Source organism: Trachurus trachurus, assembly GCF_905171665.1.
Source record: "Trachurus trachurus genome assembly, chromosome: 10".
NCBI lineage: Eukaryota > Metazoa > Chordata > Actinopteri > Carangiformes > Carangidae > Trachurus > Trachurus trachurus.
In genome coordinates this window covers 1,596,637-1,610,129 of record NC_139894.1, presented here as the reverse complement: position 1 = coordinate 1,610,129, position 13,493 = coordinate 1,596,637, and the positions used below count along the sequence as shown (strand labels likewise).

The window sequence follows — 13,493 nt, the reverse complement described above, 5'->3', positions numbered from 1 at the left end:
CGGATATTCTCTCTTTTCTTTTTACATTTAATGAAGACCTAAAATCTAGTATGTCAAAAGACCAATTTAAAAAAAAGCAATTTTGATATGGAAATGTTGACCTTCTATAAAGTATGTCCATCTATACGCACTCAATACTTGGTTGGGTCTGATTGATTTGAAATGGAAATGCACTTTCCCATGATATTCTAGTTTATTGAGATGCAGCGGCATATATGTAACAGTGTGTGTGTGTGTGTGTGTGTGTGTGTGTGTGTGTGTGCTGTACCTTCATCACCAGGCTTCCGGGCGTCAGATCCTCCGATATCTCGGCGCTGTAGTCGCCCTGTCCGAACACCGGCGCGTTGTCGTTGACGTCCGTCACGTTGATGATCACCGTGGTGATGTCGCTGAGGGACGACTTCCCTCGGCTCCCCTCCACGGACAGGAAGTACTCCCTGGAAACCTCGAAGTCCAGCGGCGCCGTGAGGATCAGGAAACCTGCAGCGGGCACAGAGTCAGAGGGAGTTTTTACTTTTGTGCAAAAAATCTACATGAGAAACGGGAAATGGACTCTGCATAAGAAACAGCAGTGTAAGTCTGGGGGAAGTGGGACTAACAGGCCTGTTAGACCTGTTAGCTGCATTATGGTTTAGTTTGCATTATTGAGCGGGTGGCTGAGCAGCGCTGAGCACTGATTTAATGTTGGGGGATTTGTTACGGCTGATGAAATCCTTGAATTTTTAACACTCACCTCTGACAGCAAACACAGAGTTCACTGAGCAGCCTGCAGCAGATTAAACACACACACACACACACACACACTAGGATTTGTAAAACACATGTGCGGCAGGGTTCTGGTTTTGTTCCGTGTGGTTCAGATTCACCTTCATCACTAAAACATGCAGCTCAGCTCGGCTCCATTTACAATTCAGTCCAGCGCTCAACTTTCTCTTGTCGGCTACAAACATTTGAGGGAAGCTGAAGGATCAGAGCGAACAACTCACAGACTCAGGATCAGCTGTTGTCGCTCAGCCCTCCTCCTCTTCCTCCTCCTCTTCCTCCTCCTCCTCCTTCAGCTTCTCTTCACCAGCTCTCATTTACATTTACACCTCATTTTAAGATTTTAATTAAAACTTTTTAAAATAGGTTGTTTAGATCCACTAATCAAGATCAATTTAAGGATTTTATGAATCCTTATCAGATCTTTTAAAGGGACAACGAGGAGTTTTGGAAAGCAAAGTGTTTTAACACTACATTTCCCATGAGCCTCCACCTGCACGGTGAAATTCTTGGACCGGCACAAGACGGACGAAAGCGAAAACATTTTGACAAGTATGTTGTCATTGATCAAGAATGAAAGTCGGAGGTTGGAAGACGATCAGATAGCGTCGTAGTTCCGACCATAAACGGCGATCCGGTGGCGTGTCCCAATTACCATATTTAGATAATCGATGATTCGCGGACATAAAATCGATCATATTCGAAGCTTCGACAGATGAATGAACGGCAAACAAACACTGCAAGTCTCCAAAACTTATTAGGCAGGTTTCCAGGATGCCAAGTAGCCCGTTCATTTCAATGTACTGTAACAATTGCTGATGAGAACCGGTGCAAAAAGGAAAAAAAATAAATCACGGACTTCATGATCGATTACCATGGCAACGAACGAAGCTTTGAATCTTTCGATTTCTTTGGGTCAGCCCTAATAACTATAAAGACAAAACGATATATTTATGGAAAATGGACCCATTAACAAGTGGGTAACGTAGATTCATCCACATTAATATGAGACTCTTTTATAACCAAATACAAACTCCTTGTTGTCTCTTTAAATGAAGATTGATATAAATTGGAAAATCGTTTTTTTTAAACCCAGCCCTAGAGAAAACAGTGACCAAAATAGCGATAAAGCGACTTACAGAGTTCCTCTTTAACTGCTTTGTGTTTAAGTTCATTATAATCATTATTATTAATAATAATAATAATAATGAAAAAGAGAGGTAGACGTGGAAGCGGAGCAGGTTTGTGTTGACAGACTCTTAGTCCAGATGAGTGATTCAGTGTGAATCTCTGCTGCTGCTCAGTGTGAACAACCAGCACACTGGGATGTAGCATGTATATTATGTAGAGACAGATGTAACACACTGTTTTAAATGGAGGCTCTTCTGGCAGCAGCCGGCTGCTATGACTGATAATCAGCACCATAAGTCAGAGGCGGCGTGGCGTGTGTGCGTGTGGTATCATGTGACAGATGTAGTGAACTCTCAGTCGGGTCGGCTCAGTGGAGCCGGGAGTTTAACCTTTCAGGAGCCATAAATCTCTCCACAGCTGGCTGCAGCCTCCACGTGTGATCTGTCATCCACATGTGGAGGCGTCGCCGCGCTGAGAGAGACACACTGGTTCCTGTCCACTCTGTTATTGAGCCGCCGCTGCGTCCACATCGTCACATCCTCCTTCACCTGACAGAGACGTTCACACACACACACTACCAATCAAACACTGTCATTAATAAAATGCTCCTCCTCTACTGTAGGCATGCAAACTGTTTTTTTTCCTAGTGCTGTGCGTAGCCTGAACAAACAAAAATCGCGCATTTAATCCCCCCCCCCCATGTTGAATTATGTTCCTGCAGACACTTTGCACTTTCTATATGTACTGTACTTTTTCTTGGTGACCGTCAGCCTATCCATGGGGGCAAATTGTCCTTTTTTATTCTATCTATTGTATCTGTTTATTGATTGTCTTATTAAAGCAGAAGTAAGTGATATATTTGTGTTAATATAAGTCTTAAATAGTTATATCTTCCGACAGCAATCACTTACATAGAGTGTTTGGACTGAAACACGGGTCTGTCAGTCACTCTGCTCTGCTCTGAGCCGAAGAGAAAACATTTATCGTATCCTACAGTTTTTATCCAATGAGGAGAGAGAATGGCATGCAGGGCTGTGTGTGCAGCCAAGGAACGCCGTGAATGTGGTGACGTAGGGACGAGGACTGTTATGGTGCGTTCAAGGAAACTCGTATTTTTCCGACCGTGAAGTGGTACCAGTTCGATCTGGTACGAGTTCACGGGTCAGAAGTTACGAGTGGCCGTTATAGTGACTTTCACCGGTAAAACAGGTCGGAAAAACACGAGTGTGTTGCCTGGAACGCTACAAAGTCGTAAGTTGTGACTTGAAGCTGTAATTTACGATTTCAAAAGCCTGCCTGGAACGCAGCATTAGCGAAAATGACCGGACCACTCACTTCTGCTTTAACAAAATGTTGTCTATTTGTCTTACTGTCCTAAGTGTTCCTGTTTGAGCTCTTTGGCAAATCCTTTTCCAATGTGGTCTCCTTCCACAAATGGCAAATAAACTGACTCTGACTCTGATTATAATGACTATAGATCAAAAACATATCAGTCAATGGATCAATCAATTTAAAAAAAACCAAGCAATGTAATTGTGAGAATAGATGAAAATGGGATTTGTTCTTTAAATCATTTCCAAATTAAACACATCAGCTGTTTCCTCAGGTCACATCACTGTCGTCAGCTGATGAAGATGATTTTATAACGTTTACAACTGAATTATTTAAAATCAACAATAGTTGTTTGATAAAGCTCTTTCACTGGTGTGTAGGGAAGAAGTAGAAGAAGAAGAAGAAGTCCCTCTCCTCTCAAAAAACTTGGAAATATTATTTTATATTTTAACAGTAAAGAGACCAAAACTAAAACCTGAGCTGTGGAGTTCCTTCATCACACTCAGTGACTCGGTACAACATCTACCTCAGCCAACGACTCGACCAGAGCGCCACATGTGGATTAATCCGCCTCAGGAAATAGTCCCCACTCAGAAGAACTACTTTTTCCTGTTTGTTTTTTTATTAATTACCGACACTTCTGCTAATTGAAACTTCAAATCGTGAATCGTTTGGACGATGGAGCCGTTTCCTCAGAGACAAACACGTCGTTGGTTTTGGTCTTTTGTTTTTACAGATTTGTTCACCACCGTCGCATTTCACTGGATTAAAAACATCAAACACATCAGAGAATGAGTTTGGATTTAAGTGGTCGTCGCTCTCTCTCTCTCTCTCCGACCTCTTTTCATCTTCTTCTCCCTCATAATAAAACGTAACGTGGTGGTAAAAGGCTGCAGGTCACATGATGCAGCCGACAAACTGAATCTAAACGTGTCAGTGTTGTAGCTCAGACCGAGATGATCTCCTCCATCATCCTGCTGCTCAACACTCAACTCTCTCTGCTCTGAGTATCAGTTGGCTGCAGCTCCGTCTCCAGCAGAGAGAGTGTGTGTGTTTAGTTTAGTTTAGTTTAGTTTTAGTTTTATTTCAGTCAATCATGTCATTAAAAGAAAAGTTACAAACCAGAAAGAAAAAAGTAAATAAAGAAAAAACATCAATCAGAATAAACAATAAGTAAACAGAAAAAGAAAATTTGGACCGAAAAGGCATAGGCTGAAGCATAGCTTATTACGCCTACCCTGTTACAACTCTGATTAATTAAAAAATAAAAAATAAAAATTTTAAATGTACAATTTGTTATTTATTAATAAAAGAAATAAGCAATCACAAAACAGTAAAAAGAGAGAAGCTGCTTGATTCGATTTCCCTTTCTGCTTCCTTTTCTTTCCCTTCCTTTCTCCTCTCCTTTCCCTTCTTCCTCCCCTACTTCCTTCCTCCTCAAAAGAAAAGAGGAGTGTGTGAGTGTGTGTGTGTGTGTGTGTGTGTGTGTGTGTGTGTGTGTGTGTGTGTGTGTGTGTGTGTGTGTGTGTGTGTGTGGGGGCCTGTTTTCCCGGGCTGCCAGCCAGTCTCTTGAACACCACACTTCATTAAGACAAAACAAAACGGGATCCAACAAAAACAACCCTCCAACACCTCCAGGTTTCAACAAGTGAATTATTTGCAGCTCAGATCTCAGATCTGCTCTTATTGATTCTTGGGAGATCAAGGAGATTTGTTCAGGCGGCCTGAGTCAGAAAGATCCCGGCTCTCATTTATTCATTTGTGTATTTATTTATTCAGCGTCTTCTTCTCCTTCTTCTGCTGAGACACGACTGGACGAGCTCCGGTTTTCACCATCGATGCTCTGAGTCTCATTCATCCTCCTCCTCCTCCTCCTCCTCCTCCTCCTCCTCCTCCTCCTACTCCTCCTCCTCCTCCTCCTCCTCCTCTGCTTCATCATGGAGCCGCTGCGTCTCCACCAACTACAGCCTGAGTGTCGTCGTCATTACAAACACACACAGCAGATAAATAAACTGTTTCTACATTAACATCACAGATGAGTCACATCTGACTCACAGTTATGAGACTCTGAACAGTAACATGAATTAAATCTGATGATGATATGGACTTTTATGTTTAAACATTTACGTATGAGCTTTTCTATAAGTTTCTTTCTTCTGACGTCTGAAGCCATTAAAAAAAAACACTTAATCAATAACATTATAGAGCATTATAACTCTATTATAATACTTGACCTTATTAGCCATTATAAAATGCTCTATGGTGTGTTATTCTTATTGTAATAAAGCCTTATGATAATTTATGAGTGTTTATAATGATAGTTATACACGTTTATAAGCCAATTATAACTAGAGGTGGGTGCAATTCATTGATGTGACGATTTGGCATCGATTAATTAACGTTGATGCTTTGCCACAAGAACGGAACAAAAAACACATAAAGTAAAGTTAAGTAGGTCAAAGTGCAAATGTTTACATTTTTTCATAAAATAAAATACTTGGTGTCAAATTGTTCAAAAAACCTTGTTATTTACTCAATGAGTGTAGTTTTAGAGGAACCGAGTTAATTTATAGGCTATTTATTTACAAATGTAGCCACAGATGAAGACAAAATCAATCTTGTATGGAAAAAAGCATCGCAATGATTGAAGAATCGTGACACCAATAATCGAATCGAACCGACAATCGTTATAATCGAAGAATCTAAGCTCCCATAATCAAAATCGAATCGAATCGTGAGGTAGCCTTGTTAGAACACCACTAATTATAACACAATATAACTATATTTATAATGCATTATCGATGTGCACGCTACTAACAATTATACCTATTATAATACTGTACCTTATAAGTCAAGATAAAATGCTTTATAGTGTGTTATGATTATCATTATAAAGTATTATGATCATTTATGAGTGTTTATAACTATAGTTACAGTATACAGTGCTGTAACTGCATTATAACTCATAAGTATGGTTATAATGAGTTATTATAGAGATAGGCGTCAAATAAAGTGTTACCGTTTTTTCTCTTTACATGCCGATTACTTCTTGTTTTAAATTTAAACTGTAACAAAATGTTATTATTATGTCACACTTGTTGTATTTTGTTGTGTGTGGACATCAGGGAACAGAAGCTGCTGATCAGATGAGGATCTGATAAAAGCAGAAAACGCCTCAGTGAGTCACATGACGACTCACATAAATGGAAATCTGATCTGATTTAGATTTTTATTATGAAAATTGACTCCACACATCTCCACTGTGAGTTTGATCACGCATGTCGTCTCTCTCTCGTCCCCTCAGAGACGTCGCGTGTCGGAGGAAATCTGATTTTTAAACTGAAACAGCTTCATTCATCATTTTGAAAGAATTAAACCAGCAGGTCCATTTGATTTGGACGAGTTGGAGGATAGAAAAAAAGAAAATAAAAGAAAGAGAGAGATTGAATGAATGAATCCAAACCAGGAGAAGCTGAAATAAAACAACTCCCATGATGCCTGGCTACTTCATGATGCCATGCAGCAGAATATTACACACTGTGTTCATGAAACTGAGCTGAATCTGGTTTGTTTTTCTATTTTTCCATCTATTAAACCTTTGGTTCTTTATCTCTGTGTGTTTTTATTTGTCTCACAGTCACACTGTTTCTTCTTTTTTCTCTTTTCTTTCCCTGTTACAAGTTCTCCAGGCTCCGTTTGCTCCATAAAAACTGAACTGAGGCTTTTTGTAGTTTACATGGTGAAGTTTCCACAGGTTGTGACTGAGCAGGAGGAGATGAGACGAGTTTAGTTTCACAACTTGTATCTGTTCTACTCCCGCATGTTGTGTCTTCAATATAAACAGAGGCGTGTGTGCGTGTGTGTGTGTGCGTGTGTGTGTGTGTGTGTGTGTGTGTGTGTGTGTGTGTGTGTGTGTGTGTGTGTGTGTGTGTGTGTGTGTGTGTGTGTGTGCCTCCTCTCTGACACGTTCCTGTCAATAAGGGTTCCTATCTGTGTTTTGTGTTTTGCAGCGTGAAGCAAATTCTCAGAAAGTAGAAACAACTGGGTGAAGGTGATTTGTCTCTGTCAACGACTTTCTTCCCCACATATCTAACTACACACACACACACACACACACACACACACACACACTGCTTCAGTCCTGATGTTATTGTCCCAAACAAACAGAGACAACAGTGTAACGTACAGTAGAGTGTGTGTTATACAGTATACGCGAATCCATCATTTATTGATCTGATATCTAATCAAACTGTGGACATCAAATAACTGAACTCATGAATTATCAGCAGCCGAGTCAGTGAGTCGCACTCGTTTCATCGCCACGACGACCAATAAAGGAATAAAAAAAAAAAAACTAATTAAAAATTAACTTGAACAAAAACAAAGAGAACTTTGTTGTGTTTGTGTTTTAATCAGAGATGAATGAATCCTCCATGTGGGACTTCCCCTCCTCTGACTCTCAACACGCTCACCTCAGCCGACTCCACCTGTTCACCCAGGTGGATGAGGTCGCTACTGCAGCACCAAACTGTCTTAAAGGGACAGTCCCACATTTTAAACCAGAGTTGACATCACTATGGAATGAATCACCTTGTTGTTTACATTCTACCTCCGGGTAGAAAACCAGCACGTAATTTGAATGAGAACAGTAGTAACGAACGAGAGCTTAGCTATATATAATATTTTTCACACCCTATCACCGTTTAGACAAATCTGAAATGACTCAAGAAACATTACTATTTCTGTGTGTGTGTTTTGTGTTGCTATGTGTTGTATTTATTCAGTTTTGGGGGAATCACAGTGTCTAGAAAGCATCAGTGGCTCAGCTGACAGGGACAGCTAACGGTAGCTAAGCTAACAGTAGCTAAGCTAACGGTAGCTAAGCTAACGGCGGCGGCAAAGCTAACAGCAGGACGTCAGCTGTTAAAACCCTCCCGTTGTCGGACACGACATGAAACTACTCCAGTTAGCTCAGTCATGTTGGAACTCAGATATCCGCTGGAATTTTTTTTTTTCATGGAGCGTTTATTGAGTCACTGAGTTATTAAAGTTAAACAGTTAGCTAACGGTTAGCCCTGCCAATTTACGATAATCATGACTAATTACAAAAATGTGCACACGTAAATAGTAATGTTTGTCCAATAATTGGTTTTATAAACTTTACAAACATCAGATTAGTCTAAACGGTGATATAGTGACATGAAAGATTAGATATATAAAGCGAAACTCTCGTCCGTCACTATTGTTCTCATGCTGGTTTTCTACCCGGAAGTATGTGTGAACAACAAGGCAACTCGTTCTATTAGTCCAGTTTTAATAAGACGGTGAACTGTTCTACTGTTTCACCTCTAAATGTTCATCATCAGTTTTCCCTCCAAATATAAAACAGCTTCACAACTGTTAAAGTGAAATGGGGCAAAAACTAGAAAATCCACTGAAGGTCACCGAGAACTGCCTCCATGTCCGATATCAAACCTGAGCTATGGACATTACCAGTGATTGGAATAACAGCGTTATAAAATACCGTTACATAAGGTACTACTCTTTGCAGTAACAGTAATCTGCTTCCCCCGTTATAACGCTGTTACCGTTACTGACAATAAAATGCGCTGTTACTTGACTCAATAAGTCCTGTCACAAAATAATGCAAAGTGTACGTTATATAGACTACACATTGTTTTCAGTCCATTAACTTGTAAAAAAAAAAAGCCGTTTATCTGGAACTAACCAACTCACTCAGTATTCCTGGGGGAAGCGAGTCCAAGTAGTTAATTTTCCTGGTAATTTGTTACTTTTATAATGTAGTAATTCAGTTACTAACTTTTTGGGGAAAGTAACTAGTAACTATAACTGATTACCTTTTAAAAGTAACGTGCTTAACACTGGAGATTATATGATTAAACCATTTCCAGAGTGAGTGTACTGTAGGTGTGTGAATTGTTCAGTCGTTCAACGATCTGAGTTCTCGTTACGATCACCGACGTGTTTGGACAAAATGCTGACTTGACAGTTCAGGCTCTTGGACGCTGTGAGTGTGTGAATGTGTGTGTGTGTGTGTAAGTGTGTGTGTGTTGTGACTCCTAAAAGAAAAGAAAAGATTGAGTGCAGGTTTGAATTTGTCAGCACAAGATTCCCTGAGAAACAACAGAGAGGAAACGAAGCCGCCCCGAGGTTTCATTCACAGACTCTTTCTCCACTTTTCAACTTCACAGACTCTGATGAATAAATACAAATCTGATGTCAAAACATGGACCAAGAAAACCAAGAGCTTCTCTCCATCTAATCTATAAACGTCTCTTTACTCTACCGCTTCAAACTTTCAGACCCTGCTTCGCTCGACCAACAAATAATCAGCCGACACTGATCAATGAGCCGGCGTCTTCTGACCAGCTGCTCGTCAGAGATTTGCTGGCACCGGGCCTGAGACGCTGCCTCACGGCTCAGCACTGAGCACAACTCTGCAGACTGGAGCTGCAGCAGGGGACGGACGTTTAGCAAAAACAATGAAACTCTTATTTTCGAAAACAAAAGGAGGCAGAATGATGAGTTCAAGGACAGAACGACAACACAGCGCTGAACCCAAGAGAATCAGAGAAACAGGAAACTTCCTCTGATGAATAACTCTGGGAAGCTGCACAATAATGTCACTCATTATGAAAAGTTGCTGAGTCATCATGCAGCCTGAAGCCTCGGAGGGAAACTAGATGAATTGGTCCTTTATCTTTTATCACCAGTCTCTGTTTGATCCATCAGACTCTGACGACACAGGAGGAGAGAGCGCTTTTTGTTTTTTCTGCTCTGTGATTGTCCAGTTTTTTTTTTTTTACTGTGCTACAGAAACATTTTGGAGATTAGCTAATTTTATCTTAAAGGGATAGTTCAACATTTTGGCAAATTGGCCCATTGCCATAATCCCTATAGTCATAGCAGTAGGTTTGTTACCTTTAATTGTTAGTGCAAGCTATTTTTAGAACGGCGGAGCAGAGCCGCAAGCTGCTCAGCTCATCAAATACACAATCCAACAACTCCAAAACGCTCTGGTGGACAAGTTGTGACCTGCACATTCACCACGCTATGAGATAATAACACAACGTTACCACACAGAGTTGTTTTAGAGGGAAATTCATGTAAAACCGCTGATGCGCATTCCTGTCGGGGGGCAGTTTTTCATCAACAGTCTCTGCGTTTCCCTCTAAAACAACTCTGTCTGGTAACGTTGTGTTATTATCTCATAGCGTGGTGAATGTGCAGGTCACAACTTGTCCACCAGAGCGTTTTGGAGTTGTTGGATTGTGTATTTGATGAGTTTGATGAGGGAAACCAAGAATTCCCAGCTCACGGCTCTGCTCCGCCGTTCTAAAAACAGCTTGCACCGACAATTAAAGGTAACGAACCTACTGCTGTGACTATAGGGATTATGGCAATGGGCCAATTTGCCAAAATGTTGAACTATCCCTTTAAGGATCTGAAACAGCCAGCTCCATGTTCATATCAAAAACAACTAAACTTGATGTTTCTGAGCGACTCTCCAACCAGGAAACACTCCCGACTTCAACGTCAAAGACTCCAAAATATCTGAAGAATCGACCAATCAGCAGCTCAGGTTTAATCGCCTGTAAACAAAGGAGGAGGAAACCGTCCTGACCTGTCCGCGAGTCCAGCCGGAAGCGTCCGTCCTCGTTCCCAGAGACGATGCGATACACGATGGGATCCGGCCCGCCGCCGTCCCTGGTGAGGGCCGAGACGCTCAGCACCTCCGAGCCCACCGCAAAGGATTCTGGGAGCTGCGCGGTGTACTCGGAGCTCAGGAAGACGGGCTGGTAGTCGTCCAGCGAGACCACGTCCACCGTCACCGTGGCGATGGAGTAGAGGTGGCGGGGCAGGCCGCGGTCGGTGGCCTTCACCTTCAGCTCGAAGGTGGGCGGAGTGTCGGGAGCCAGCGGCCGCTCCAGCCGCAGCACGCCGGAAAACTCGTCCAGAGAGAAGTAGCCGCCGTCGCCCGACACCAGGGAGTACTTGACCTCCGAGTTAATACCTGGAGACGAGAGAGAGATAATCAATCAATCAATCAATCAATCAATCAATCAATCAATCACAACATACAGGCTCATTTTCTCTTATATAGATTTTAATATAAGGACATATATATTTAAGCAATATCACACGAGAGGGAGTGCTGTTGTACTGTATATCAGCACGGCTGTGATTCGGTCGTAGGCACGAGGCCGCAGGCCGAGTGCCGCAGATAATCACACCGTGCTGATATACAGTACAACAGCACGACCTCGAGTGTGATATTGCTTTTATACAACAGTGCTACGAGCACATTTTTAGAACAGTAATAAACTACAAGAGATTATGATTTGTTTGTTTATTTAATCATTTCTTTAGCTCCGCCAACAGAAATAGTTCCGCAACTGGAAGGGAGACAAGGCTGTTGCCAGGCAACACATAAACATTTCATACTAGCTTGCTACTAGCTACAAGCTTTTCCACCGAGCTGCTTCCAGTGCTGGTTCTGGTTCTGAGCCCGTGTCTGATTAGCAGCGGAGCAACAGGACCAGCGTGAAGACACAGAGACGTTATCGATACCGTATTACATTTGTTTATCATCTATGTAATCAATATAAACACAGTTGAAGCTAAGTAGCTGAGCTACGTGGCTAACAACAGCTAATGCTAATATCAAAACACATCACCGTCAAAACGTAGTTGCCCCCGCGGCGTTTTTTTTTCCAGCCGGGTTTAGTAGAGATTTCTCTCCAATTACACGGACCAGGTCAGGTCCAGGTTTTAATGTTCAGGTCCGTTTATAACTGCAGCAGCAGCAGCAGCAGCAGCAGAGATGGGGCAGCTCCTGTATGGGGAGTGTAGCTCTGACTTAGCTCCTGTCCAGCTGAACAGCGGAGTGATTATGTCTGTGAAAAGTCCCAGTGCTGTTATACTGTATATCAGCACTATGGAACGTCTCTTGTCCAATCAAATTGCTCGGTTGGGACCGGTCGGAACTAACTGTTGTATAATATTTAATAGCTGTGTGTATCTTTTATTTATCTTTATTTTATCTCAATCTTAACAACCCAGTTCATATCTACGACGGAGTATTAATGCCACATTGATTTTTTTTTTTTTTTCACAGACTTCAAGAATAGAGTCATCATTTTACAAGAATAGAGTCATCATTTTACATTATTACAGTTAGTTCCGACCGGTCCTAACCGAGCAATTTGATTGGACAACGAGACGTTCCATAGTGCTGATATACAGTATAACAGCACTGGGACTTTTCACAGACATAATCACTCCGCTGTTCAGCTGGACAGGAGCTAAGTCAGAGCCAGGCTCCCCATACAGGAGCTGCCCCATCTCTCTGCTGCTGCTGCTGCTGCTGCTGCTGCTACAGTTATAAACGGACCTGAACATTAAAACCTGGACCTGACCTGGTCCGTCTAATTGGAGATAAATCTCTACTAAACCCGGCTGGAAAAAAATCGCCGCGGGGGCAACTATGTTTTGACGGTGATGTGTTTTGATATTAGCGTTAGCTGTTGTTAGCCACGTAGCTCAGCTACTTAGCTTCAACTGTGTTTATATTGATTACATAGCAGATAAACAGATGTAATACGGTATCGATAACGTCTCTGTGTCTTCATGCTGGTCCTGTTGCTGCGGTGCTAATCAGACACGGGCTCAGAACCAGAACCAGCACTGGAAGCAGCTCGGTGGAGAAGCTTGTAGCTAGTAGCAAGCTAGTATGAAATGTTTATGTGTTGCCTGGCAACAGCCTTGTCTCCCTTCCAGTTGCAGAACTATTTCTGTTGGCGGAGCCAAATAAATGATTAAATAAACAAACAAATCATAATCTCTTGTAGTTTATTACTGTTCTAAAATGCGCTGGTAGCACTGTTGTATAAAAGCAATATCACACTCGAGGTCGTGCTGTTGTACTGTATATCAGCACGGTGTGATTATCTGACCGAATCACAGCCGTGCTGATATACAGTACAACAGCACTCCCTCTACTGTGATATTGCTTAAATAGAGTCATAATATTACAATAAAGTCATAATTTTACAAGAATAGCGTCATCATTTTACAATAGAGTCATAATATTACAAGAATAAAGTCATAATTTTACAAGAATAGAGTCATAATATTATTAGAATAAAGTCATAATTTTATGAAAATAAAGCAAAGTGGCAATTTTGTGAGGGAAAAAGTTGCTAATTGTACCAGTAAGTTGATACGGTTCTGGATCTTTCTGAGGG

At 41.5% G+C, this 13,493-nt stretch overlaps 1 protein-coding gene across 1 annotated transcript in view; it reads right to left on the bottom strand.

Moving 5' to 3' along the window:
• Positions 1 to 13,493, bottom strand: part of fat2 (FAT atypical cadherin 2) — a gene marked incomplete at both ends in the record, with an annotated part of 141,756 nt that overhangs the window by 55,882 nt on the left and 72,381 nt on the right. Inside the window, 2 exons of the mRNA XM_083980395.1 lie at positions 269 to 480; positions 10,871 to 11,260. Of these exons, the coding sequence (XP_083836521.1) occupies positions 269 to 480; positions 10,871 to 11,260 (602 nt within the window). The remainder of the gene's footprint in view (positions 1 to 268; positions 481 to 10,870; positions 11,261 to 13,493) is intronic.